Source organism: Ictalurus punctatus, chromosome 9 (genome assembly GCF_001660625.3).
Source record: "Ictalurus punctatus breed USDA103 chromosome 9, Coco_2.0, whole genome shotgun sequence".
NCBI classification, from domain to species: Eukaryota; Metazoa; Chordata; class Actinopteri; order Siluriformes; family Ictaluridae; genus Ictalurus; species Ictalurus punctatus.
Window position 1 is genome coordinate 12,059,844 of NC_030424.2, and position 25,093 is coordinate 12,084,936.

The 25,093-nt window shown below is 38.7% G+C and overlaps 2 protein-coding genes across 4 annotated transcripts in view; one reads left to right on the top strand and one right to left on the bottom strand.

The window, feature by feature from the left end:
• Positions 1 to 204: 204 nt before the first annotated feature.
• gdf7 (growth differentiation factor 7) lies at positions 205 to 6,637 on the top strand. The gene is made up of 2 exons (XM_017476456.3): positions 205 to 965; positions 3,734 to 6,637. The coding sequence occupies exons 1-2, from the start codon at positions 722 to 724 to the stop codon at positions 4,711 to 4,713; spliced, it is 1,224 nt and encodes a 407-aa protein (XP_017331945.1). The 5' UTR covers positions 205 to 721; the 3' UTR covers positions 4,714 to 6,637.
• A 2,130-nt stretch (positions 6,638 to 8,767) lies between these two features.
• The window catches only part of ldah (lipid droplet associated hydrolase), a 46,871-nt gene continuing 30,545 nt past the window's right edge, over positions 8,768 to 25,093 (bottom strand). The window contains exons 5-8 of one of the 3 annotated variants that reach the window (XR_001813621.3): positions 24,255 to 24,495; positions 13,686 to 13,768; positions 13,295 to 13,576; positions 11,179 to 11,310 (exon numbers count right to left, since the gene is read on the bottom strand). Coding sequence is in view for 2 of the 3 variants with exons in the window: in XM_017476457.3 (XP_017331946.1) it covers positions 11,119 to 11,310; positions 13,686 to 13,768; positions 24,255 to 24,495 (516 nt within the window). In the remaining variant the exon portion in view is untranslated. Of the gene's footprint in view, positions 11,311 to 13,294; positions 13,577 to 13,685; positions 13,769 to 24,254; positions 24,496 to 25,093 lie in introns of those variants that run through there. The other 2 variants (XM_017476457.3, XM_047157603.2) reach the window with 2 other exon arrangements.

A 25,093-nucleotide genomic window follows, 5' to 3' on the forward strand; every position in this document is an offset into this window, starting at 1 on the left:
TGGTTCCGTATCCTATTTATTTTGTTTAAAATGACTTATCCCGAAACCAATCCATTCTTTCACTTGTATATTTGCTAATGAGTTTCCCCTAGTTTTTATATTTGCAAACAACCGGTGAAGGTCTTCAGTTATTCAGGTCGTTGGACTGTAAAAGTAAATAAAAGCGTTTGGTCATTTTAGAAGTGTTTAGCCATTTATCCTACAGGATTCATTCGGTCCTCAGTCTCAGAAAACGAGGGCTACTAAACTGTACCTTTCCTTGTCTCTAGGGTGGTACCCCTCGGGGGTAAACCATTTATACCTTCAGCGTGTATTTTTTACCTGTAAATGTGCATATAGTATAGTGTACCTTTAAAGCGATACATTTTAAAGCTACTAGAGTGACAAGGAAAGGTACAAATTAAGTCCTACTTTCTCTGACTCCACCGTTCAGGACTGATGAAGCCTCTCAAATGAATGGTGAGTGAGTTCGCTTTGACCTACTACTACAAGACAATTATTGGCCAATACGATCCACAAAGTTTCTGTGCAAGTTTTATTTGGGGCAGTTTTTTCGTTTTGCCTGTGGGGGCGCTGCAGTGTTCAGCCCAACAGGCGTTACCTTATACACCACATTCAGCCCGAATCGAGCTATTAAGTCAATTTAAAGACCGAAAGGGGGAGTTCCTCAAGTCACCACTATCCGTCAGGTTCCCCCGCAGTGGGCCAGAGAGTGCTGAAAATGAGCGGCAGGAAGACTGGCGCTCCCTTGTTGTGGCTCGCCGTGTGCTTCGGGAGCGCGCTCGAGTCCGTGGCGCTGGGCCCGCGCGCGGTGTGGCGAAACGGCTCGGCGGTGCTCGTGCCGGACTACATGCTCAATCTGTACAGGACGCAGTCGCAGCTCGGGCGCACAAGCAGCTATGGGAGCGCGACGCGCGCCAGGAGACGCGCCAACACAGTCACCAGCTTCGTAGACCAGAGCAAAGGTGGGGTGACGCTCATCACTTATCACTAAGAAGCATTAGATTTCAAGTGTGTACATTAGATAACTAGATCGATGTTTCTTTTTCTGACTGGATTTTAAAGTGAATTTAGAATCAACATATACATCTACAAACAGAAACGAGTGCATTCTCCGGCCAGTCTTCTCTCTTTCAATATGCACTGGCATTCCAGATGTTATCCTACTGACATTCCTTGCTACACCCTTAGATGTTGCTGCATTAGATGGTCTGCATGCAGTTGTCATGATATGTCTTTGCATTATACAGTACAGGTGTTTTTGATGTTCTGTGTGGTTGGTGGCATGTGTAGCCTATTCATTACATTTTGGTGCACTTGTCACTTTGTACTGAAGCTGTGGTTTTGTACTAGGATCTTTATATTATTATAATATTATAATATAAAGATTATATTATATAATCTTTATATTATTATTATTATATTATTTTGTACTAGGATATTTATTTTATTTATTTTCCCCAGTGTAGCCTATAGATCGATGTTATAACAATAAAAATGGCTAATGCGCAAATGCGCAAATTGCATCCAAATTTGATTCAACGAATTATAATAGATGTTACGGACACAATCCTGAAAGAAAGCATGCAGTCGTCACATTGCAGATTATTATCATTATTATTATTATTATTATTATTTAGATATCATCAACACATTATGCAGATGATTCCTAGGAATTTATTTGGACATGGTGGTTGGACAGGTCTTTATTTTATATCCTGACATTTTTATGAACAGATTGTTGAGAGATTTTCCCTGATGTTTACGCTTTCGAAATAAATGATTTGAAATAACACCTAAAATCGTGGACTTTAATGTGTCTAACCTCCACCATCTGTGATAAATAAAGTTCACTGGCGTGTTGAGCCGAGTGCTCGGAAAGAGCGTGCGATCCGTGGCCAGGTGTTGCTGATAAAGACAGAAACGCTTAATTCAAAACTCATGGTCAAATACACATTATCGCGTACAATAGTGACTTTACAAAATACCGCCTGGTTCGGTGGGTCATTTTCCTGCCTAAGAAAACAAAGTGAACGGTATGGGCTAGAACACTATTCTTGGTGGAATGAGGGGGACTGGAGCGATGGGGAGGTCAAAATAAAGTGCAGCAGGCCTACAGAGTCCACCCTATAAAATGTTACTAAATTGCTATAATAAGACTAAATGCGAAAGTCAGTGCTGATTAAATAAAATCCTCCGAACAACACGAATTAAAACATATCAGAAAGATAGACATTTTACTAACATTAGATTTTATGATCTCAGAGAAGAGACAATACTGAGGTTTTAATCAGCAGTCCTTTTTGTTTAGACATGATTGGAAATCTTTTGGAAATTCAATTATTAAATCAGATTGTATACATCATCGACTGACATAATTCAACTCTTTGACCCCCGGTCTCTGAGGCCCAGAAAAGTCTTGAGGGCAAATTAGGCTGCATGTTGTAGACCAAAATAAAAGAGGGAGTTGGAATGAACGACCATTTCCAGACTGCCTCTTCTTGACATTTTTTAGATTATGTCATTGTTTTGCCTGGCAAGCAGATATTACCTCTAGAAGAGGATGCTTTGCCCAGGACCCCGTTCTTAGAGTTCACCTTTGCTCCTTTTTCTGAGTGTGAGAAACAAGTCTGAGGCGCAGCTTACACTGGATACATGTGTCCTTTTTGCTCCTCTTGAGGACCACAGGCCAAGCCCAGGTTGTGTGGCTGCTCAAAGCAGATGCTTAACTGTTTGCAATTACTTGCTTTTCTTAGTTCTGTCTCTTGATATGCAGTCAACACGATATAGCCAGATCTGGCCTTGGGTTCTCGTGCTACCCACTCATATTAGAAGAATCCCCTTCATGTTTTAACCATGAAACTGTGGTCTGCGTCTCAGGTTGCACAGTGTTCTGGCTTCTACGGTTGAGTTAGATGTCAAGACGTCAACATTGAAACTTGTTTTAGTTGTTGGATCTGGTCCCTCTTAGCAAAGCTCTTGTCTGCATTGCTTCAGTCACGGATGGCATAGTGCGACATGGGCTTACGATAGATCTCTTTGGAAAACATCTTAATAAGAAAAATAGCATAGCAAAAAGATCATCATGAGATGTTTGAACGAGAATCACAGTTAGGTTCTCTCCAGAGGTTAATGAGCCCAACACTTAGATGCTTTCAGAAAATTGGGTCCAGGTGATTTCTAGCCGTTATAATGCTGGTCAGAGGTGTTCAACCCAAACGGCTGACATCTAATTGTGTCCCTAGGCCGCCTACCACTCCCCTTAAATTTACAGCCTCCTCTTGAGGAGTGTAGCAGAAGGGGAGAGAAGGGTTTTGCTGGAGACCATGAGCTTTTAGTGTGTCCCAGCAAGCCTTTTTCACATTGAATCTGCACAACTAGGAGATGCTGCCAAGGACCAAGGCAGTTCGACAGGTCAACTGAACAGTCTCCACCTGGCCTTGGCTGGTGTTGTGTACCTTGCATTTGGAGAATCCATTCCAGGCCCCTGAATGTTATTCTCATTGAAGAGAAGAGCTGACAGTGTCAATATGGCATTTTCAGCTATTTGGTAGACTGCTCACAACGGGCCAAGGAATGTGAGATTTCTACCCCAGACAGATGGCTCCTGTAAGCACTGCTGAAGTTAAATTAACATTGACCTATTATTGAAATTCCTCCCAGGCAGTACATATTTGAATGTCTAAGACTGAACTGCTCATCTTCTTGTTGTTGATTTCTTGTGTACTTACAGATGAGCCATCAGCTGAGTCCCACCAGCAGTACATATTTGACCTTTCGGGCCTCTCAAGGACAGAAGAACTAGTGGAGGCTGAGCTGCGGGTGTTGCGGAAGCTGCCGTCTGACTTGGAGAAATTACAATCCTGTGCAGGAAACCTGTACCACCTACACCTTTATAGCTGCTCCTCTCGGGGCTCATCAGGCAAGCCTCTACTACTCACTTCTAGGACCATCAACATTCTGGATACCACCTTGAGCACTTGGGATGTGTTTAACCTTGGGACTACACTGAGAGCCCACCACAAGGTGCACAGGAGAACTCAAGACAGCAGATATGTATGTTTCAGCATAGCTGTTGTTTCAGACTTAACAGATGAGGTGGTCTCCCCTTCTTTAATTGGTCTGGGTTCAGAGGGGCAACAGAAGAATGAGAGGGCTTTGCTTGTAGCCTTTTCCCGCACTCGCAGGAAAGAGAATCTGTTCAGAGAGATCCGTGAGAAGATGAAAGCCATGCACATGTTTGATCAGAGCGCTGAGGGTCATGGTAGACCCAGGCACCGCCAGAAGAGGAGAACTGTCTTAGCAGGTCGCTCTGGTGGAGCAGGGACAGCAGGTGGGGGGGGAGCCATTGGGGGAGGTGGAACAGGCGGAGGGGGAAAAGGAGGTGGCCGACGGAGGACTCGCTGCAGCCGCAAACCGCTCCACGTGAACTTTAAAGAGCTGGGATGGGATGACTGGATCATTGCACCACTGGACTACGATGCATACCACTGTGAAGGTGCATGTGACTTCCCACTGCGCTCTCACCTCGAACCCACCAACCACGCCATCATCCAAACGCTCATGAACTCCATGGATCCAGAGTCAACACCGCCCAGCTGCTGTGTGCCTTCCAAGCTCAGCCCTATAAGCATCCTATACATTGATGCTGGGAATAATGTGGTGTATAAGCAGTATGAGGACATGGTGGTGGAGAGCTGTGGCTGTAGGTAGCAGCATGAAATTGGGCTGGAATACAGCCCTTGATTTGAAACCTACAAAAGAGCCCCAATGCAGCACTGCCAGACTCACAGAAATGAGCCTTAGTGCCAAAATATTTTTAGCAATAACTACCATGGATAAAGTGTGCGTGCACAAGAATGTGGTGGAGTGGACATAAGAGGTTATACTCATGGGCATTTTGAACAGTGTCTGTCAAAGGGGCAGAAAACCCAATGGGTAAAAATGCCGAACAGCCCTCTTTGATACAAGATACTAAATTTTCCAACCAAATAAACAACTCCTTGATCAGGAAAAAGTAAGACCAGAAATTCCAGAAATAACACTGCATCCTGATAATGTAAACGGAATGATAGAGCACTCAATTATGTTCACAGTGACTGAGAAAATGTTCTTAATTCCCATGTCTGTCAGAGATTCAATGCAAGTCTAAGAGTGGAAGTGCTTTGCTTGACAGTCAGCTTAAGCTGAAGAAAACAATCATAAGAATTTTATAGATTTAAAAATATAAATGAGAAAGAACAAAAGTGACCTTAATCAGTGGCAGCAATGCTTGTCCGAATGTTGGAGGTTTGGACTTTTTCTGTAAGGCACAATGTGTTATTCCAGTTGGAGCTTGGGTTGTTTTTATAATCAAGAGACTTGTCGGGTGATTTATTGAGTATGACAGTTCTGAATTTTATATCAAGGTAACCCACACACAGCTGATGCTCCCAAGAGGTGACATCTCGCTTCCTTTTCTCAGCATAATAGACAGTGTTTGACTGGCCCACAAAACCATACATTGCTAAGAACATAAGTCATTATTTGTTTCACTCAAAAGACTAATCATGCCAAGTTGTTTAAGAACTGTGCTTAACTAAGCTCATTATACAAGAAATAAGCATTGTGGACACCACACTTGGCATCTGTTAGACTAGATACAATAACTGTGTTGTTCATGATGTCCACATGTGTAAGCGGTAAATGACTTCACTGAACCTCAGAACCTGGGAAACAGGTTAGAGAGCCAAAGTCAAAATGATTCTTGGCATTGTGCATTTATATGTGACAGCCCTTTTGTCAGGTCAAACTGCATGTGTAGGTTGGTTTGCTTTTCCATGTCTCTGCTGTCATTATGTTCATTTTATTTTAGAATAAACCTTCCCATCAAGCACATTCTCCTGAACTCAGACTCAGATTGTACACCTGCTAAGAGACATAAAACAATAAGTGTTAACTCTAAAGCAAAAAAATAACAACAACCTGGAATCATGCCAGGTGAGCTAGCCTATAGAAATTCGATTCAGACGATTCCAGATTAAATACCGTACTCTGAGGTATATAACTTTGAACAGGTTTTTTTTTCATTATCTAAAAAATATACACACTGGAGTATAGTGATACGTAAGAAAAGCATCATAACGACATTAAAATTAATATTATATTATAATACATTATAATACAACTGCTGCGTGTTTTATATGATCGGCATAACCTAGTGAGCTCAGCCCTGTGCGAGTTCTGCTGGTTTTGATAACAGTGTTATCCCAATTTATTTGAATAAAGACAATTTATTTTGTTGAAAACTAAATAAATTGGTTGCATTTTGTCAGGGTTTTTAAGGACAAATGAAAGGAACAGTGGCACATGGCATTATGAGCCAAACATATCCCTGCATGAGATTATATGAATAATCTTTTGGCCATTTAATAAATTGTTTAATAAAGTGACATTAGATTTTTCTGCTAAATGCACATCTAGACTGATAATAACAACAACAACAATAACAATAATAACAACAACAACAATAATAATAATAATAATAATAATAATAATAATAAACTTCAATTTACATTTCGTCTGTCATACATAGACTGTAGCACCATGCTGCTTAACATGGTGTTATAAAAAACAAAAAAAAAAAACCTTTTTCAAACAAAGTAGTTAAATACAAATGACTATAATAAATGTAAAAACAAAACCAATCAAAATAATACATGAAAATATATTTGAAAATAAAATAATAAATACTAGCAAATGCAACACCTGAAGGTACAAATCTAAATGTTTTGTTGATTTTGTCTTGTAAGCGTGCCTCATTTACATTCACTGTAAGTGATACAGCCTTACATCATTAAAATGAACCTTGTTCTCTGTTATATGCGAACGTTATAAGATATATAAAGGATAAGATTTACTTTAGCATTGGACTTGTGCTTTGCTTTTGTTATGTCAATAGCGCTAAGCACCAAGCTGCCCCTAATTTACTGGTACAATGTGTACGCTGACTTATTTCAGCAGCATGGTCGAAGTCAAACTTAAAGCTGCATGAATTATGTTTTTGTGCCTTGGCATTTTAACTTAAAAGCCTTCAGAGATACTTTGAGGAGTAGGTATTTCAGCCGGCCAAGTGCTTTCAGACACTGAATGTAAATCCTACAGCATTGCTATGCTTCGACTGAGGGCTTTGGCAACCTTGCTGTATACATCAATGTTAGACTATGTTCACTTCGTAAGAATCAGACATCTGTTTTACTTTACCGTCCCCCGTTTATAGTGTGTTGGTTTTAAATATGAGAGGGAATAGTGAAACGGTGTTTATACTAATCTTAACGTACTAGCCTTAATTTAGTGCATATATTATGTTCTCTCGAGTCCCTGCATATTTGTGAGCTGTAACAAAGAAGTATAATGAAAATGATCATTATACAAAACAGAACAGAAATGCAGTGTCCTTTGACTGACTACAAATGTCTTAAATGCAGATACCATATTGGAGTATTGTCATTGCACTATGTGCGAGTTTTTGTGTAACATACAAGGGATTGTACATAATTAAGCTATAAATTATCTGTAAACAGCTATGCATTTTTTTCCCCCATCTTTTGGAAATATTGTGTAGTATATATATATATATATATATATATATATATATATATATATATATATATATATGCATATAAGTATCTATACAAGTTTCAAAGCCAAACTGAAGCACACATTGTAGCCTCTTTTTTTTCTTTCACCCTTTTTACTATGCAATTTCTGTACAGATGATTTTATTAAAGCAAAGAGTTTATTAATACAGAGAAACAAATGGACTCTCTCAGCAGTTCTTTGCCAGACATTCAATTAAAACTAAACTGAATGTATGTTCGACCCTTGGTTTCAAAAGTATTAATGCATTTGTGTTTTGTTTTTGCATGAAAATTACTAAGAATATTTCCAGGTGATTTAGATAAGTGATTTAGAAAGATTTAGATTTCAAAAGGCAGAAAGGGAGGAGAGACTATTGCCCAGTGTGGGCAGGGAAGTCATAATGCATTATGTGAAGCTCTACGCTCAGAGTACTTTAATGCGTGTGTGTGTATGTGGGTGTGTGTGTGTGTGTGTACATTGGAAGTTTTATTAAATTTGTTGACTTCATGGCTTTACACAGAGTCCATGCCCTCAGAAGGTTGTGATGCAATAGCACATTTGGCTTGTGATGTTTTCTCAAAAATAGTGAGAGAGATCTCTAGTTTAAACCAACTGTTACATATATATTTGTACAACGCTGTAAATCAGCGTGTCTCAAGAATATCATTGACTGCTGATATCATTGGCATTTATATATTAATATATACAAATATTTGAACCTATTTCCAGACAATATAGTCTACTCCAGCTGAAAGGTTATATTTGATCATACAAATTGAACTATTGTTCAAATTGAAGTTTATGTTTCTAAAGCATTATTTGGTAATTATCTTATGTTTCTAATTTATTATTATGTTTCTAAAGCATTATTTAAATATTCAACTTTTCTTATAAATCGATGTGATATATATATATCGTAGCTCATTTTAGAGATTACATTAATGGAACAGAATATAAAACCCCAACACTTCATATAACAGTGCTAAAGTAAAAAAAAAAAAAAAAAAAAACAAGACCTCAATAACAGGAAGAAAAGAGAATTGGTGAGAATGAGAACGTGCAGTTTAATATGTAGATGTCATGGTTGCTGTGGCTTTCTAAAAAAAACCAGAAACAGATTATGGGAATACAAACACACAAGGCTGAGTCAAATGAAAACCTTAATTAGTTTATTTTGCATTGTTTACTGTGAATCAGTGTCACCAAAGTGTATCATTTTCCTACATAATCACCATTTCGTTCAACACAGGTGTTCCAGTACTTAACAAATGTCCAGGTTCCTCTTGAATTTTTTTTTAAAAATTCAATTCTAATTGATGGTTTTCATTTGATGCACCCTATAATTACCATAAAACATATCTCAAAAACGTGAGAATGATTTCCTAGAAAAGACAGCCTGCTATTACAGTGCAAACACTTATAGATCAAGGTTGATTAGATAAAGCTACACTGGTACAAAAACTGAAAGGGGGGAAAAGAGTAACTATTACTATGTCAAAACAATACCTAACAAAGACCAATGGAACAAACTTGATCCGTTACAGATGATCTTTGGCAGGAAAAAGCATGTATATATCTGGGTCGATTCTTCATTGCCACAAAAAAAAAAAAAAAAAAAAAAAAAACCACTTTGAAAATGTAAAACAGTAAAGCTTGTTTGCTTTGCCACAATTCAATCCACCCGGACAGGATTACTCAATTTCCTTCTATGAACTAGCCCTGCCTCCTGGTTTAAATCAAGGATAAGCAAATTAAGGGGCTTTGTCATTCTTTTCTGAACAGGCAGAAGAGGGAGATTAAAGAGGCCTGGGTTTACATGTCGAGGGTTTACATTTCCTATGGGATGTCCAACAGACCGGATCAGCTGGAGATGTTTTACTCTACATTTGTTCAGCTTTTCACCAACACAAGATATTGTTCACTAGTATGATACCTATGGGACATGCTTGAATGTGAAGTTTAATTATGAATCATGAAATCACTAATACTTACAGTATATCTGGTGTCAAAATGACACAAAACCATCTGGTTCGGGGATGATAATGTTGAAATCCAAAGGATTTATCTATTGCTATAGACAGGAATATAGTCATACCCAAAACAAAGCAAAACAATGTGATTTATGATGTTTGTTATGACTGACTGGTTTATGTTACTTCCTACTGTTCTGGATTTGTGGGTTATTGAGGGACACCTGCATGTTTAACCAATCAAAACTGTGCAACAAGGTTTTTCTTAAAGCTTAGCCCTGTTTTGTTCACATGATTATCAGTATAAGAGAATAACAGCTTTTCAGGCACAACACTGTTCCATAGTCTCGGTATGCTGTGCATGTAAATACAGTATAACCAAGGCAGAATGACAAGCCTGATGTTGCTAAGCACTGTCCATATGGTGACTCCTGCAAATAGACCAAATGAGAATTCAGTGCACTGAAAAGTGCATGGGACCCATGAAATTCATTCTGTGTTATCAAAAGCTCTAATTTTCTGTTGTAGGGCCTGTAGTATTTGACTCCTGCCAGTACGCACTTATTCTGCTTTCTTGCCACCATGCCAAAATGCTATTTTTTGACCAAAAAACAAATCAAACAACCATTTAAGGTCTTCTTATGATCTATGTTTTCACTGGAGATGGAAAACACATGCGTGCAACATATTTATAGTTGAATAAATCACTGTAATAGTCAGCATTACTTTATAAAAAATTTTCCACATCACTTTTTAAACAGGTGTTTTATAACCGTCCTTCAGAATATTTTGAAAGTATTTATAAACAGAATAACAAGACAAATATTGTACAAGCTTGAACAATATTATTTTAGAATAATTTATTATAGATTAATGGTAATCCACTAGTTCAACCATTAATGTTAAATTACTTTTTTTTTGCACAGTAATGCATCCATACAATACACAATACAAGACAAAATACAAGATTTGGGTCTATGGATGTCTGTGCTTTGTTATAATGACATATTATGTTTTTGTTTTTTTTTAAATGTCCTTTTATCTTTTAATCAGTTTTACACAATATTGGAAAACTTTGGTCTCAAAACATCAAGTGTGTGCTTATTGACTTACTCTAAAACATGCTATTATGGTGGTCACAGTAAATATTATTTCTTAACTATTAAAGACAAAATCCAATCACTGAAAAAAAAAAAAAAAAAAAACAGGGCCAGGGATTAGGAAGAAACTAAAGTTAATTGGAAATCTTAATAGAACAAGCAGTGAGAGGCGTAGGAATCACATTTCTAAAGATAGTACTAATATGTTAAGGGTAGAGTAGCCACTTATTTAAAAATTCTTATTTTAAGAAGCAAATTTGAGAATCTGGGCATTTTCAAGTGTTCATTGAGAAGCATTGGGTTTCAACACCAAAATAAAGGCCTTTAAAAGGTTTTTGATACTCTGTTCCTCGTAAGTCACTGTGAACTGCACTGGGACACAGGGCCTGTGTAGGTCAGTGGTCAGGTTTGCCTTGATACTAGTAGTACTATAATCCTCTTAAGTCATCACGGATCCACTCTGTGATCATGTTGGCCATCTCTTCACCCGCATCCAGGACAAATGCATGGCGTAGACCGCGCTCACACAAACGAATGTCTCCATCAGGAAAGTCTCTTCGGATATCTTGGTAGTACTGCACAGGGCACCAGTGGTCTGTGGCTCCGTAGTAAAAAACAAGCTAAGGATGTGACAAAGTGCTTTAGTTTATATGCAACATGTATAACCCATAGATAGTTAAACCCTGTAAACACTCTTATACCATAGCATGGTTGAGTTCTCGATTCTGATTAGTGTTGTGTTGATTTATTTTCCTTAACAGCACAGTAATTCCAACAAAGCAAATAACAGGCTTATGTTAATGTACTCGTTCTAATACGTTATCATTCTAGTACATAATGCTCCAGTTAAATAAATGAAAGATATGTGCATAATTGTTGATATGATATGAAGCTTTCTGTGAGGAGAAGTTCATTCAGCATTTTCAGAAGAAGTCTCCAGTGTCTGTGCTTTGTAACAATCAGCGGTAATGCTATTCCTTTACATTCTCAGACATGGGGAAGTGTTTCTTTTTTCAGGAACATAAGAAGCTCCCTTTTTCAACATAAGTAATAACAGGAAGTAACTCATTTTGCAGATGCGCAACCACATTAAACATACCTATGAATGGATAAAATGTACAATGTGTTATTCTTTTATAAATAAAAAAATGTTTGCTGTGGTATAAGGGGAATAAAACACTTTGGAATGTGCTGTTATTGGAAAATAAATCAGTTAATTGATTAACTTATAATGATAATAGCATGTCCTGTGCACTAATGGACGTCTTGTGAAGCATTTATTCAAAAGGTACAGTATATCTAAATCTCAGATCATCCACATTTTTTAAATGAAAGAGGGTGGATCAGCATAGCTTTACACAAATGAAAAGTAAGATGATGTGGTGACTATGATGGGATTCAAGATGCTCAACTTTTAACATTATGAAATATTATTTGTCTTTGTTGTCCCCTCCCCCACCACCACATTAAACCCACATTAAAAAGGATGTACAAAAGAGAGAAAAAAAAAATCATGCATCATGTTTCATACTTTAAAAATGTACATAAACATTTTTGTGTTTATTCTCCACTACATCCCTGATAAGATCTTAAAAAAAAAAAAAAAAAAAAAAAAAACCCACACCATAGAAAAGGACTACACAAGCCACAGATGACTGCATGACAGTCTCAGTGACCGTATAGTCTATTCAAGATTCAGACCAAACCAGGCCAGGAATGATTGACAATAAAAAATGATGTCCTCCTTTCTCATGGTTAGTAGTGGTTCAACAGTGATTCGAAGCCTATAGCATTTAGAGGAAAGGAAATATCTCCCCTATTGACTCTTGAAAGCTATTTATTGTTAAGTGTCCTCGTGCTGCACACCATAGAACGATCGCATTTACTTGTCAACTGTTTTACATCACTCTCCTGAACAACTGCATAAGGCTAGGCCTTTGCTGCCTGTACTAGTTAATCATGATGGCTTCTACATCTGTCTGCCTGATTGATTTCTCCACAGCCTATAAATCTAATAAAGGAGTCACATGAATGTGGTTTAAGATTGAAGAGGGGTTCAAACATACGACCTCCTGTCTTCACCTACAGCTCTTTCAAAAAGAATTACTCTGGCAAGGTTGCTGGCAAGCAATGAGCTAGCGGGACTTGATCGTTTCAACAATGCGGGCTACAACAAAGTGTATGAAAACAAAATGGGAATACACACGCACATACAGAGGCAGAGCTGCAGAAACAAAGTGGCGGGGGTAGGGGTGGGGGGTGAGTGGGGTTTGGTAGGGGATCCCTTTGTCATGCAATCCATATCAAACTTTGGATGTGACACAAAGTTCTGACATTCACCAAAAATAAAATTATATATATATATATATATATATATATATATATATATATATATATATATATATATAAATGTAATTTGAACGCCGTTTGACAAATGCTGAGTGATTTACCTTAAGTGTGCCTCTGCTGTGACTACAACAGTGCCATCTTTGAGCTCTGTCTTTTCAACAGAACATAACAGGAAGGTGCTGTATGTCTTGTGACACTTAGGGTTAAAGTATGTGGTGTGTACGAGAAGCAGAGTGAGAGCAGCAATGATATCACCTTTTTAACTGATGACAGATAAAGTGCACCAGTCATTGACATCCCAGCCAGTCATGTCCCACTTCTCTGCATGCATGAGGCCTCTGGTTAGCATCAGAGCAAAAGCATCGAAAATACACAAGCTGACACACACGCTCGATACGTTCTTCATGCCTCCGGACAGAGCGAGACAGCACGAGCGCTCATTCTGATCTTGCGTTCTTTGAACTTTATTGCAATAAAACTCTGGATGATTATAAGATAATTGAGCCCTTTTTTTGGCCACTTGGGAATATCTGAAATCTCAAAAAAAAAAAAAAAAATTGAGGAAAACCTAACAATCATAAACATTCATAACACTGTATTATACACTCATTAACCAGTAGAAATATACTGGCTGTTGACCAAGTACCTTGTCAAGATGTTGCTGTATGGTCAAGTTATCTCGATCTAGCACCATCCTCATTTCTTGACTCCCCATATACATAGCATTAGCTGTGAAAGGAAAGAAGAAGAAAAAAAAAAAAGTCAGAAAGCACAAAAACAGAGCCTCAGTGAAAGAGACAAATCTCTAACTCTGAGAACACAGCACTCTAACTGAATCCTCCTAACATAAAACACCTCAGTGAACCAACAATGAAACAAAACGTTCTTAAGCTGAAAATGATCCGTCCTCATGTGTTATGGTGTTTAGTGAAACATTCGGCACCTTAAAATCACACGAACAAATCAGATGAATAAACACTCTCCCATCTGTCTTTGCAAAAGTGTACAATTGTTCACAGCATGGGAAAGTCTTTAGGGAAAACAAGCTGCATGCCAAGCTGTATAGTTTTGTCTTATTAACTAAACTAAAGAGTGAAAAGCAAAAACCTCAGTGAGTGTTTATAGCTACATAGTCACTCTTTATTAAATAAATATTTGATAGCACAGGCTATGGAACTGCTGTGGAATAAGAGGAATAAAACACTTCAGAAAATGCTGAAAATAATCAATTCCTCCATGAATTATTTTTCTAGAACAGCAGTGCTCCAAATATCCATATCGGTATCTGGATTTATTCCCAAAGTGGGCCTAAACTAGATTTCGTTTTCGGTAATCGAATATGACTCACTGACACACTGTCCCTGGAAACTGAAGAAAACAGAAATACAGAAATGTCAGCACTGTCAGCATGGTCTGTGAATTCTGGCTCTGACAGTTTCTCAACCTCACGCACGTTCAAAATGGTGCAGTAATTTCTTATTTATTTTATTTTTTTTAACAATCCTGCTTGCACATTTATTTCATTTGTCTATACCTGCCTACAAACAAGTATTCGTATTTGGTTACAACACTAATATGCATCAATTAGATTCATCCTTTAGCTTCATCTGTGAGGCATTTATTCAAAAGGTATATTTCAATGTCAAATAATTCACACCATTTTAAAGGAAAGAGGGTGCTTCTGCATATTTCTTGACTTCCCATATATGCATAAACATAGGCGGAAATCCCAGGGGGGGATATATTTTGTAGTTATGTAGTAGTAATTACTCCCTTTAATATGATTAACCACTTCTTCTTCAGCAGGCCTGCTGCTTATTTAAAAGCGATTGTTTTTTTTGTTTTTTAAACAACAAAAACTCAAAATCAGAGCAATTTGTGCAGGAGAAGACAAAAAAGGAAATACGCAAAGTCTTTTTAATTGACAGTAACCCAACGCCTTTAATTTTACCTTCCATTAGCAGAGGACACGTTCTTAAACGCATTAGTTGAAGTACAGTATTTTTTTTGCCCTACACAAATACATACTGTAGCTGATATTTTGTTCCACCTCCACTGAACATATTGCAGAGGACTTTCACACACACCCAAACACACGATTCATGAGCTAATGTGCACTGCCTGACATGATGACCTGGCAAGCGATCTGCAAGAGTGATTCTATTGCCTGTATATATGTATATATATATGTGTGTGTGTGTGTGTGTAGCTGGCCAAATATATAGGAGACAGTGTTCATATTTTGCATCACTGGATCATTGGGACTTTCCTTTCAGCATGGGCTGTGGCTTGCTAACACTCTTTCCAGGGAAAGGGTGTACACATATATTTCTGTCTATGGGCACAAATCTGTGTGTGCATGAAGGCAGGTCTGTTCAGCCAGAAGAACCAAGGGTTTGAGCAGCCATCCATACAACAGTTCTCCAAATGATAATAACAACAACAACAACAACAACAACAACAATAATAATAATAATAATAATAGTAATAATACACTAATAAAACACTGTTCACTCTGAGTTTGGAACACACAAAAAAATTTTGCTGTCTAAAAAAAAAAGTGTGTTCGACATATATTTTTTCTTTAACCCCTAAAGAAGGCAAGAAAATCATATAACTGCTCAAATCACGAACAGTACCTATTTAGATCAAAATAAACTACAATATTTCAGTACATAGTTAATCCTTAGTGGCAGGTTGCTAATATCTGAGAGTCCAGTTAAGCATCAACAGCACTAGGGTGTAGGTGACTGGGGTCTTGCGCAACCGTACAATAGATGATTTATGGAACAAGGAAAAAGGTGAATATAAACCTTGCGTAAAGGTTCATTGTTGGCCGGTTATGCAGAAAAATAATCATATATGAGATTATTTTTCTGCATACCCGTTCAACAGTGGACCATTACACAAGTTTTTCACACACATTCTGAGGCTGTAGGAGGTGATATACCGCATATAGTGTCTTTCTAAAACTCAAGGTCACTGTAAAGTATGTGTGTGTGTGTGTGTGTGTGTGTGTGTGTGTGTGTGTGTATATATATGTATATATATATATATATATAAAGTAGTTGTAATACATGGAATACTCAGCCTGAGATTTCACCTTCCTCAAACAAACATTAAAATGCCAGATATCATTATTATGCCCCTGGTCCAGCAATCCAAACCACAACATTTCCATATGGTGCCACTGAAAATGTACAATATGGTGATCCTTAATGGACCATTGCTACGACATGAAGGACGTGCAAAATCATACAAAAACGGGACATCTCTGGTCTGAACTATTGCACAATATGGACAAAAGATCTTATAATGTGTAACACTATGTATTGCATTTGTGATATGTCTTGATATGTATTAAAAACACATTGGTAAAGCCCCTTGACGTGCAATGCTGGAAGACTGGCCTGCATTATTTTGATCAGTATTATTTATGTTTGTCGGATCATGTAAATATGATTCATCAAAACAGCCACAGGGACACTCATCTGAAACATCTGAGATCGTTCAGGATGCTCACAGCAAAAAAAACAAAACAAAACAAAACAACAACAACAACAACAAAAAGACATTTAGTGATTTGTGCAGTTTTCTGTGATATCAAAGGCCAATATTGCAGTTCCACTTTACAAACAATAAATTGCACTGCTCTAGTGTAAACTGCATGTGCATGGTACAAAACACCTTTGTTTACACTAATGATTTTCAGTGTAAGCAAATCGTCTTTCTTGAGGTTGGCGCTGTGTACTATGACCTGGAACATTTAATTGTATTACATTAAAAAGGGTAAGTTTGGATATGGATCAGTGTAAATAAGTGGGATGACTAGACACTAGAGTGTCTAATCTTGTTTCTTATTAAGTTGTTTAGAAATTGGTTGGGTTCTCAGGTTGAAAATTAAAGACAAGTTCAGACATGGGTTAGAAAGAATAATCTTTCAACATCTACAGAAGGGAGTAGCAATCCTGTGTGTTCAGCAACTGGCCATATTTTACTATTCGGAATTTTCAGAGCTGCATACAAAATATGGACTTGACTTGCTGACACCATTTAACACCGGTAATGCTGCACATCCCAATTTTCAGATTACTAAAGCAATGGATAATATGGGACAGAGATTCAGAACTCAGAACTACTTTAATGCAAATAAATAAATAAATAAAAGGAAAAAATGAGTGAGACTGAGACAGACAGAGAAAAAAAGGAGATTTAGCTAGAGAGATGTGTGTGCCAGTCTTGGGGCAGTGATGAGCGAGACATCCCCTGGTCTATCTCACTTATCTCTAGGGGGGTGTCTGGACTCGGGGGTTTGGCAGGACATAGCATTCCAGCCCAATTTACACATCCTCACACATGCACCCAGTTAACATCAGAAAGAAGACGTAAAGGAGACACAAATTCGCATGCACTGACTCATCTAGAGAAATCAGCTAGGATTTACCAGTGTAGTGACAAAATGAAAAATTAAATGAACATACTTTGCTACACTTAAAGCCAAAAAACATGATTGGAGTCTAACTATCAGTAACTATTACCATTTAATCATACTGTAGATACATTTTGAAAATACGGCCTGTAAACATTAAACTTAAAAACTGAGTCTGTGCAAAAACATTTAAAAGTTTTTGTGGTACATTTTCTGGAAATCCTCATAAATGGTACACACATAGGCACACACACACACACACACACACACACACACACACACACACACACACAAACACACACACACACACACACACACACACACACACACACACACACAAATTACTAGCTAATAAAAGCTAATTACTGCTGTGTCTACATCTCAATCTAACCCTAACCTTAACCTCAGTAACCAAAATGAACAAACAAACAAACGAACAAATAAAAGAAGGGTGCATGGTGGCTTAGTGGTTGGCATGTTTGTCTTGCACCTCTGGGGTTGGGGGTATGATTCCCACCTCCACCCTTTGTGTTGCGGATTTTGCATGCTCTCCCCGTGCTATGGGGGTTTCCTTCAGGTACTCTGGTTTCCTCCCCCAGTCCATAGACATGTGTTGTAGGCTGATTGGCATTTCTAAACCGTCCGTAGCGTGTGAGTGTGTGTGTACGCGTCTGTGCCCTGGAATGGGTTGGCATGGGTTGACGGGAGTCCCCTGGGATAGGCTCCAGGCTGTGTAGGATAAGCGGTATGGAAAACTGATGCATGGATAAATAAATAAATAAATAAATAAATAAACATCAAAACAACATTTTTCCTGGTGGGGAAAGTCAAAATACAAAGATACTTCTATCCCTGCAGGGACATTTCTTCCCCACAAAGACACAACAACAATAATACTAATAATGATAATAATAATAATAATAATAATAATAATAATAATAATAATAACAATAATAGTAGTAGTAGAAGCAGTAGTAAGAGAAGAAATCCAGCCAGCTGCCTGTCTGCTGTTTTGAACCAGATTGACTGTTTTATGTCACTGTTCTTCCTCATTTCACTTTGATAAAATAAAAATGAACTTGATGAACCAGACAGTTTTACCCTCCTTTTTTTCAGTTCAATAACACATGTCTTGAAAGGAAACCGCAAACCGGTGCAACACAGTGCAGATTTTTCTTCCACCAAACAGAACCCAAGGTGGGTGGGCAAACTCTGCAGTACCTCATACAGAATTATCCTTCCGTTTAGAGAAAAGCAATTGCATGAAATAACAGAAATAAACATGTCTTTCATTACGTAGAATTTAAGGGATTTATCCGTCATCACTTTTTAATTGTGGATTAAAGTTGATTTGGAAGTGCTGGGGGAAAGGTTTGTGGCTTTTTCTCTATGAGAAATAACACCTGTGGTCAAGAAACCAGAGTGACCAGGCTGCACAACACTGTAACCACATCCTTCATTTACCTAGAATATACCTGGACTCTGACCAGTACCATTTCCTTTATAATGTTTGTCACAAAATTCATTTAGAGTTTACATTAGAAATCAAGTTAAAGGCATTACAAAAAGGAAACCATACTACCGCACATAATACAACAAGCGAAAACCAACATCGGAGGAATGTTGGAAGGGCTCTTCAGAGAGGATATTTCTTAGATTTCAACATTAATGTCTTGACTATGGATTGAAGCAAAACCTCAATATCATTCAATAAAACCGTTCATAAACCAATCCACAGCATGGAAAATCAGGAATCTGGTCAGCTATGATATGATGTTCTAGAGTTACTTCAAAACAGCTAACATATTTCAGCCTCCGTATGACTTTTATTTCGATCATTTTATTGCCCTCGGGTTTCTATCCAATGTTCTTCAACCGAGAGGTTTCATCTTTAAACACTTACATGCCTGAACTCTTGCTAAGGTGACTAGCTTATACTCAGTAATGTGCCAACACTATTTCTTTACAAACTAGGCCACTATTATCAGGTGAAGTTCACATATGAAGTTAATATAACATGCACAGTGGTGTGTAAAGTAATTGTGCCTCGCCTTCTAAAAACCAAAGCTTAGCTTATATAAGGACATATTTGCTTCCATGTTCCATTGCAGTCTGATCAAATCCTGTGGAGCAATGGATTTATGCTTCACGGAACAAGCTTTAGTTTCCTGTTGTGTAACTGCTACTGGATGACATTACCTTTTAGATACCATCCTTTAAGAGAGAATAGCATTATACTCCAACAACCTAAAATTAGCACAGGCCAGAATTTGATCACAGTTTTGCCAAGACTAAATATTATTTAAATCTATATTGACAGACAGTTCATTGCAGCTTGCTGCGTATGCCAAAAGCTCCTACAATGGGCACGTAAGCATCAGAACTGGACCATGGAGCAATGGAAGAAGGTGGTCTGTGAGGGTCATGTTGGTGGGTGTGGGTCACTTACCTGAGAAAGAGATGACACCAGGAAGCACTATGGGAAGAAGGCAAGCTGGCACAGGCAGTATGATGCCCTGGGCAATGTTCTACTGGGAAATCTTGAGCCTTTGATACGTACCACATGCCAAAACATTGTTACAGACCAAGTACATCCCTTCATGCCAATGGTATTCCCTAATGGCAGTGGGTTCTTTCAACAGGATTATGCTCCTTGTCACACTGCAAAAATTGTTCAGGGATGGTCTGAGGAACATGACAAAGCGTTCAAGGTGTTGACTTGGCCTCCAAATTACCCAGATGCTCAAACTGATTGAGCATCTGTGGGATGTTCTAGCCAATCCATGGAGGCCCCACCTAGCAACTTACAGGACTTAAAGGATCAGCTGTTAACGTCTTGGTGCCAGATACCACAGCACACCTTCAGAGGTCTTGTGGAGTCCATGCCTCGACGGGCCAGAGCTGTTTTAGGGGCACAAGCTGGACCTTCACAATATTAGGCAGGTGGTTTTAACGTTATGGCTGATCGGTGAATATATGGTGTTCTCTGTATTACACTATGCAATAAAACAGAAGTGCTTACAAACCATTCTCCCTAGCAACAAATTTTAGTGCATTAAAACAGATGCTTTGTCTAGATAATTATGCAAGCGGAAATTATTAAAAAAAAAAAAAAAAATTTTAGGAGAAAAAAAAAGAAGCCAAATAGTTAATAATCATAAACATATTTTGATGGAGTGTTTCATTCAATGTAATGTTACAGCTCTATGTTCTTTCCCTGGTTTCCAGGTGTCTGGAAAAGGAAAAGGGAAAAGATATGCAGCCAGTCTGGTGAAAAGGCCAGATAGGAAGTGTACAACCTTCGTCACTGGACTGCAGGTCAGGCCAGTGTTAACTATGTTTCTCTCTGGTGATGTGAAATGAGTGTTTAGCAATCGTACTCAGATTTCACACTCTCACATTCCCAAAAAATGCAAGGCCGAAAGGTGATAGAAAATGTTAAGAATTCTTTTTCCCTCGATGATTTGACGTTGTGAGAAAATAAAGGGGAAAAAAAGCTGAGTGGAGTAGTAGTACAAGCTGAACTACTTCATGATAGACCACGTTAGAGTGATTTTAATATCTCTTCTCTCTAGGGAGGCTGGCCTCATTCATTTACTTCAGACACCGATGTTTGCTTGACATGTACTCTGTGTATGTTTCACATGCAGTTAACATGAGAGCATCAACAATCCCGATTTCAAGGAAAGGGATTTCCGAACAAATAAATCCTTAAAAGTACCCAGGAAGGTCCTTCTAATCGCAACATGCTTTCTTAATTAAGTCTGTCAACTTGCCATTAATTATGTGTGTAATGCAAGACAGAGAGTGAGAGCAGCTTTTCATTTACAAATGAAGACCAGCACTTAGTTCTTAGCTACGATGTGCGCTCACACACACTTAAAACCTACCCATAAAGCTTTTGAAGAGTAGCTTGTCATTTTCAAGTTAAAACTTGTCATGAGTAATTTAAATACAGGGGGTGGGGGGGTGGGGGGTGAACGACGACACTCACAGCACACTTTAATAGGAACACTTGTGCACTTGCGCTTTCATGCAATTAGCCAATCAGCTGATCATGTGGCAGCAGTGCAGTGCACACAGTCATGCAGATAAAGGGCAAGAGCTTTAGTTAATGTTCACAACAATCACTAGAATGGGAGGAAATAAAATATAATATCAGTGATTTTGGCCATGGCATGGATTTTGGTGCCAGATGGACTAGATTGAGTATTTTAGAACCTGCCGATCTGATTGGGTTTTCATGCACAACAGAGTCTTACACAGAATGGTGCCGAAGTAGTGAGTGTACAGCTTGTGTAACAGTGTAAATTTGCTGTCCCCTCAAAATAACTCAACGCACAGCCATTAATGTCTAAACCGCTGGCAACAAAAGTGAGTACACCCCTAAGTGAAAATGTCCAAATTGGGCCCAATTAGCCATTTTCCCTCCCCGGTGTCATGTGACTTGTTAGTGTTACAAGGTCTCAGGTGTGAATGGGGAGCAGGTGTGTTAAATTTGGTGTCATCTCTCTCACACTCCCTCATACTGGTCACTGGAAGTTCAACATGGCACCTCATAGCAAAGAACTCACTGAGGATCTGAAAAAAAGAATTGTTGCTCTACATAAAGATGGCCTAGGCTATAAGAAGATTGCCAAGACCCTGACACTGAGCTGCAGCACGGTGGCCAAGACCATACAGCAATTTAACAGGACAGGTTCCACTCAGAACAGGCCTTGCCATGTTCGACCAAAGAAGTTGAGTGGAAGTGCTCAGCGTCATATCCAGAGGTTGTCTTTGGGAAATAGACGTATGAGTGCTGCCAGCATTGCTGCAGAGGTTGAAGGGGTGGAGGGTCAGCCTGTCAGTACTCAGACCATACGCCGCACACAGCATCAAATTGGTCTGCATGGCTGTCATACCAGAAAGAAGCCTCTTCTAAAGATGATGCACAAGAAAGCCAGCAAACAGTTTGCTGGAAACAAGCAGACTAAGGACATGGATTACTGGAACCATGTCTTGTGGTCTGATGAGTCCAAGACAAACTTATTTGGTTCAGATGGTGTCAAGCGTGTGTGGCGGCAACCAGGTGAGGAGTACAAAGACAAGTGTGTCTTGCCTACAGTGAAGCATGGTGGTGGGAGTGTCATGGTCTGGGGCTGCATGAGTGCTGCTGGCACTGGGGAGCTACAGTTCATTGAGGGAACCATGAATGCCAACATGTACTGTGACATACTGAAGCAGAGCATGATCAGTATGCAGTATTCCAGCATGATAACAACCCCAAACACACCTCCAAGACGACCACTGCCTTGCTAAAGAAGCTGAGGGTGAAGGTGATGGACTGGCCAAGCATGTCTCCAGACCTAAACCCTATTGAGCATCTGTGGGGTATCCTCAAATGGAAGGTGGAGGAGCACAAGTTCTCTAACATCCACCAGCTCCGTGATGTCGTCATTGAGGAGTGGAAGAGGACTCCAGTGGCAACCTGTGAAGCTCTGGTGAACTCCATGCCCAAGAGGGTTAAGGCAGTGCTGTAAAATAATGGTGGCCACACAAAATATTCACACGGTGGACCCAATTTGGACATTTTCACTTAGGGGTGTACTCACTTTTGTTGCCAGCGGTTTAGACATTAATGGCTGTGTGTTGAGTTATTTTGAGGGGACAGCAAATTTACACTGTTACACAAGCTGTACACTCACTACTTTACATTGTAGCAAAGTTTCATTTCTTCAGTGTTGTCACATGAAAAGAAAAATGTCACAAAAATGTGAGGGGTGTACTCACTTTTTTGAGATACTGTATATATATATATATATATATATATATATATATATATATATATAATGACAATAGCTGAAAAGTGCTAATGATTAAAAGCATGCACCCTCAGAACATAGCAAGGAGGAGAGAGAGAGAGAGAGAGAGAGAGAGAGAGAGAGAGAGAGAGAGAGAGAGACGCTTATAGGGTCCACTGAGGCCTCTTTGGCAGAGCCTATCTATCCATCACAGCATCAATCATCCACCTCCCAGGAAAGACAGGAAAAAAGAAACACTCTGCCTTTCACACAAACTGAATGAAAGAGACATGCAGGTCTGCTTCCCTCAGAAGAGAAGCTTCATAATTATCCCTCCTCACAACACTTCATCTGCACCATTACTCAGCAAATAGAAAGCCCTGGACATTAAATAAGTCTTCTAATGAATAAAACTTTATTCTGTACACTGGGGAAACAACTGCTCATTTGGCTGCCACTCAAATGCTGATTTAATTTATGCAGGCCATCCCAAGTACCAGCAACAAATGTGGTAATAAGATACTTATCAGGGATAAAAATAGTGATGATATATCAATAGAAATATCAACTGATAACCTTTCAGGCCATTAGTCCCCCAAAGGCAGCTTTTTTTGTAATGCCATTTTGATGATGAAATTGGGTTATCATTAAAACCAAAGCTGAAATGTGGTTATTACACTTCTCTGGGTAAATTTCAAGCTGTCTTTAATAATATTGTTCTTGAGTAATCATGATAGACGATTTACTACATACTAATATAGATACAACATTTCACCAACCTAAAAACTCATGGCAGATGGTTTGGAGAATGTCCATCTAACATTTGCTAATAAATAAAACAGGGACAACATATAATGGATATCTATGTCAGGAATTTGAAAAACAGATTTCTCAAGTGCTCTTACTTGGCAAGACTCCTTCTGGAGTGATGCTGCAATGACAACTAAAATGTCCATCATTCAACGAGTGAACAAGTGGTAGGAAGTGGATAAGACGGACTCACCAGCACAGTCCACATTGATCAAGCTGAGGGTGGCTGGGATGCAGGATGTGTCTAGTGAACGCATGTTCCTCAGTACCAGCTGCACCATGCCAGCCTTCAGCCTCTCGGGTAGGAGAGAGAGCAGGAAGATGGGCAAGTAGACAACATAGCGCAGGTGGCACAGCACAGGAGTCATGACCTTGCCCTGCGGACTAGAGGCCATGCGCTCAATAGTGGGGAACAGCAGCACGGACTTCACCACCTGACCATGGGAGATGTTGGGGCAGAGGGTAAGCTCATGTTAGACATATTGGAGATCAGTTGTGATATGTTTGGAAGGTTAAGCTAGCGTCATTCATTTTACATTCAGTTTAGACCTGCTGATATTAAATTATCATAGGACAACTTTTAGTGTGGTCTATGATATCACTATATTTAGTAAAAAAAAAAAAAAACTACTACTATAAGTTTTGTTATTCCTTACTGTTATTATTGGCAGATGTTTAAATCCCATATGAACATATGAAGTTTTTTTTAAGAGACTCCTGTCTAACAATGCCTTGTGAATGAGAAAACTTTTATCTCACAAACACATAAATACTACTCTACAAAGCTATTTAACCAAGACGCTTTATCAGCCTATGCCAAGATCAGATTTGTCCAAAATTCATAGCCCATGTTTCTTGCTCTCAGTCAAAAAGTCTTTTTTTTTTTTTTTTGGCAGTGCAGAGTCTTGCTCTAACACAACTGCCCTTTGGAAGGTAGGATAGATTAGCTGAGGAAGATGAAGGTGAAAAGAAAAGAAAAAAAATCTAAAGTAAAGAGTAAAGAGTAAAGAGCACTGGTCTATATTGAATCAC

Excerpts from the sequence above, each read along its gene's own strand:
- gdf7 (XM_017476456.3), top strand. The coding sequence starts at position 722 with ATGAGCGGCAGGAAGACTGGCGCTCCCTTGTTGTGGCTCGCCGTGTGC. Across the intron at positions 966-3,733 it reads CTTCGTAGACCAGAGCAAAG|ATGAGCCATCAGCTGAGTCC; the intron begins GTGGGGTGACGC and ends GTGTACTTACAG.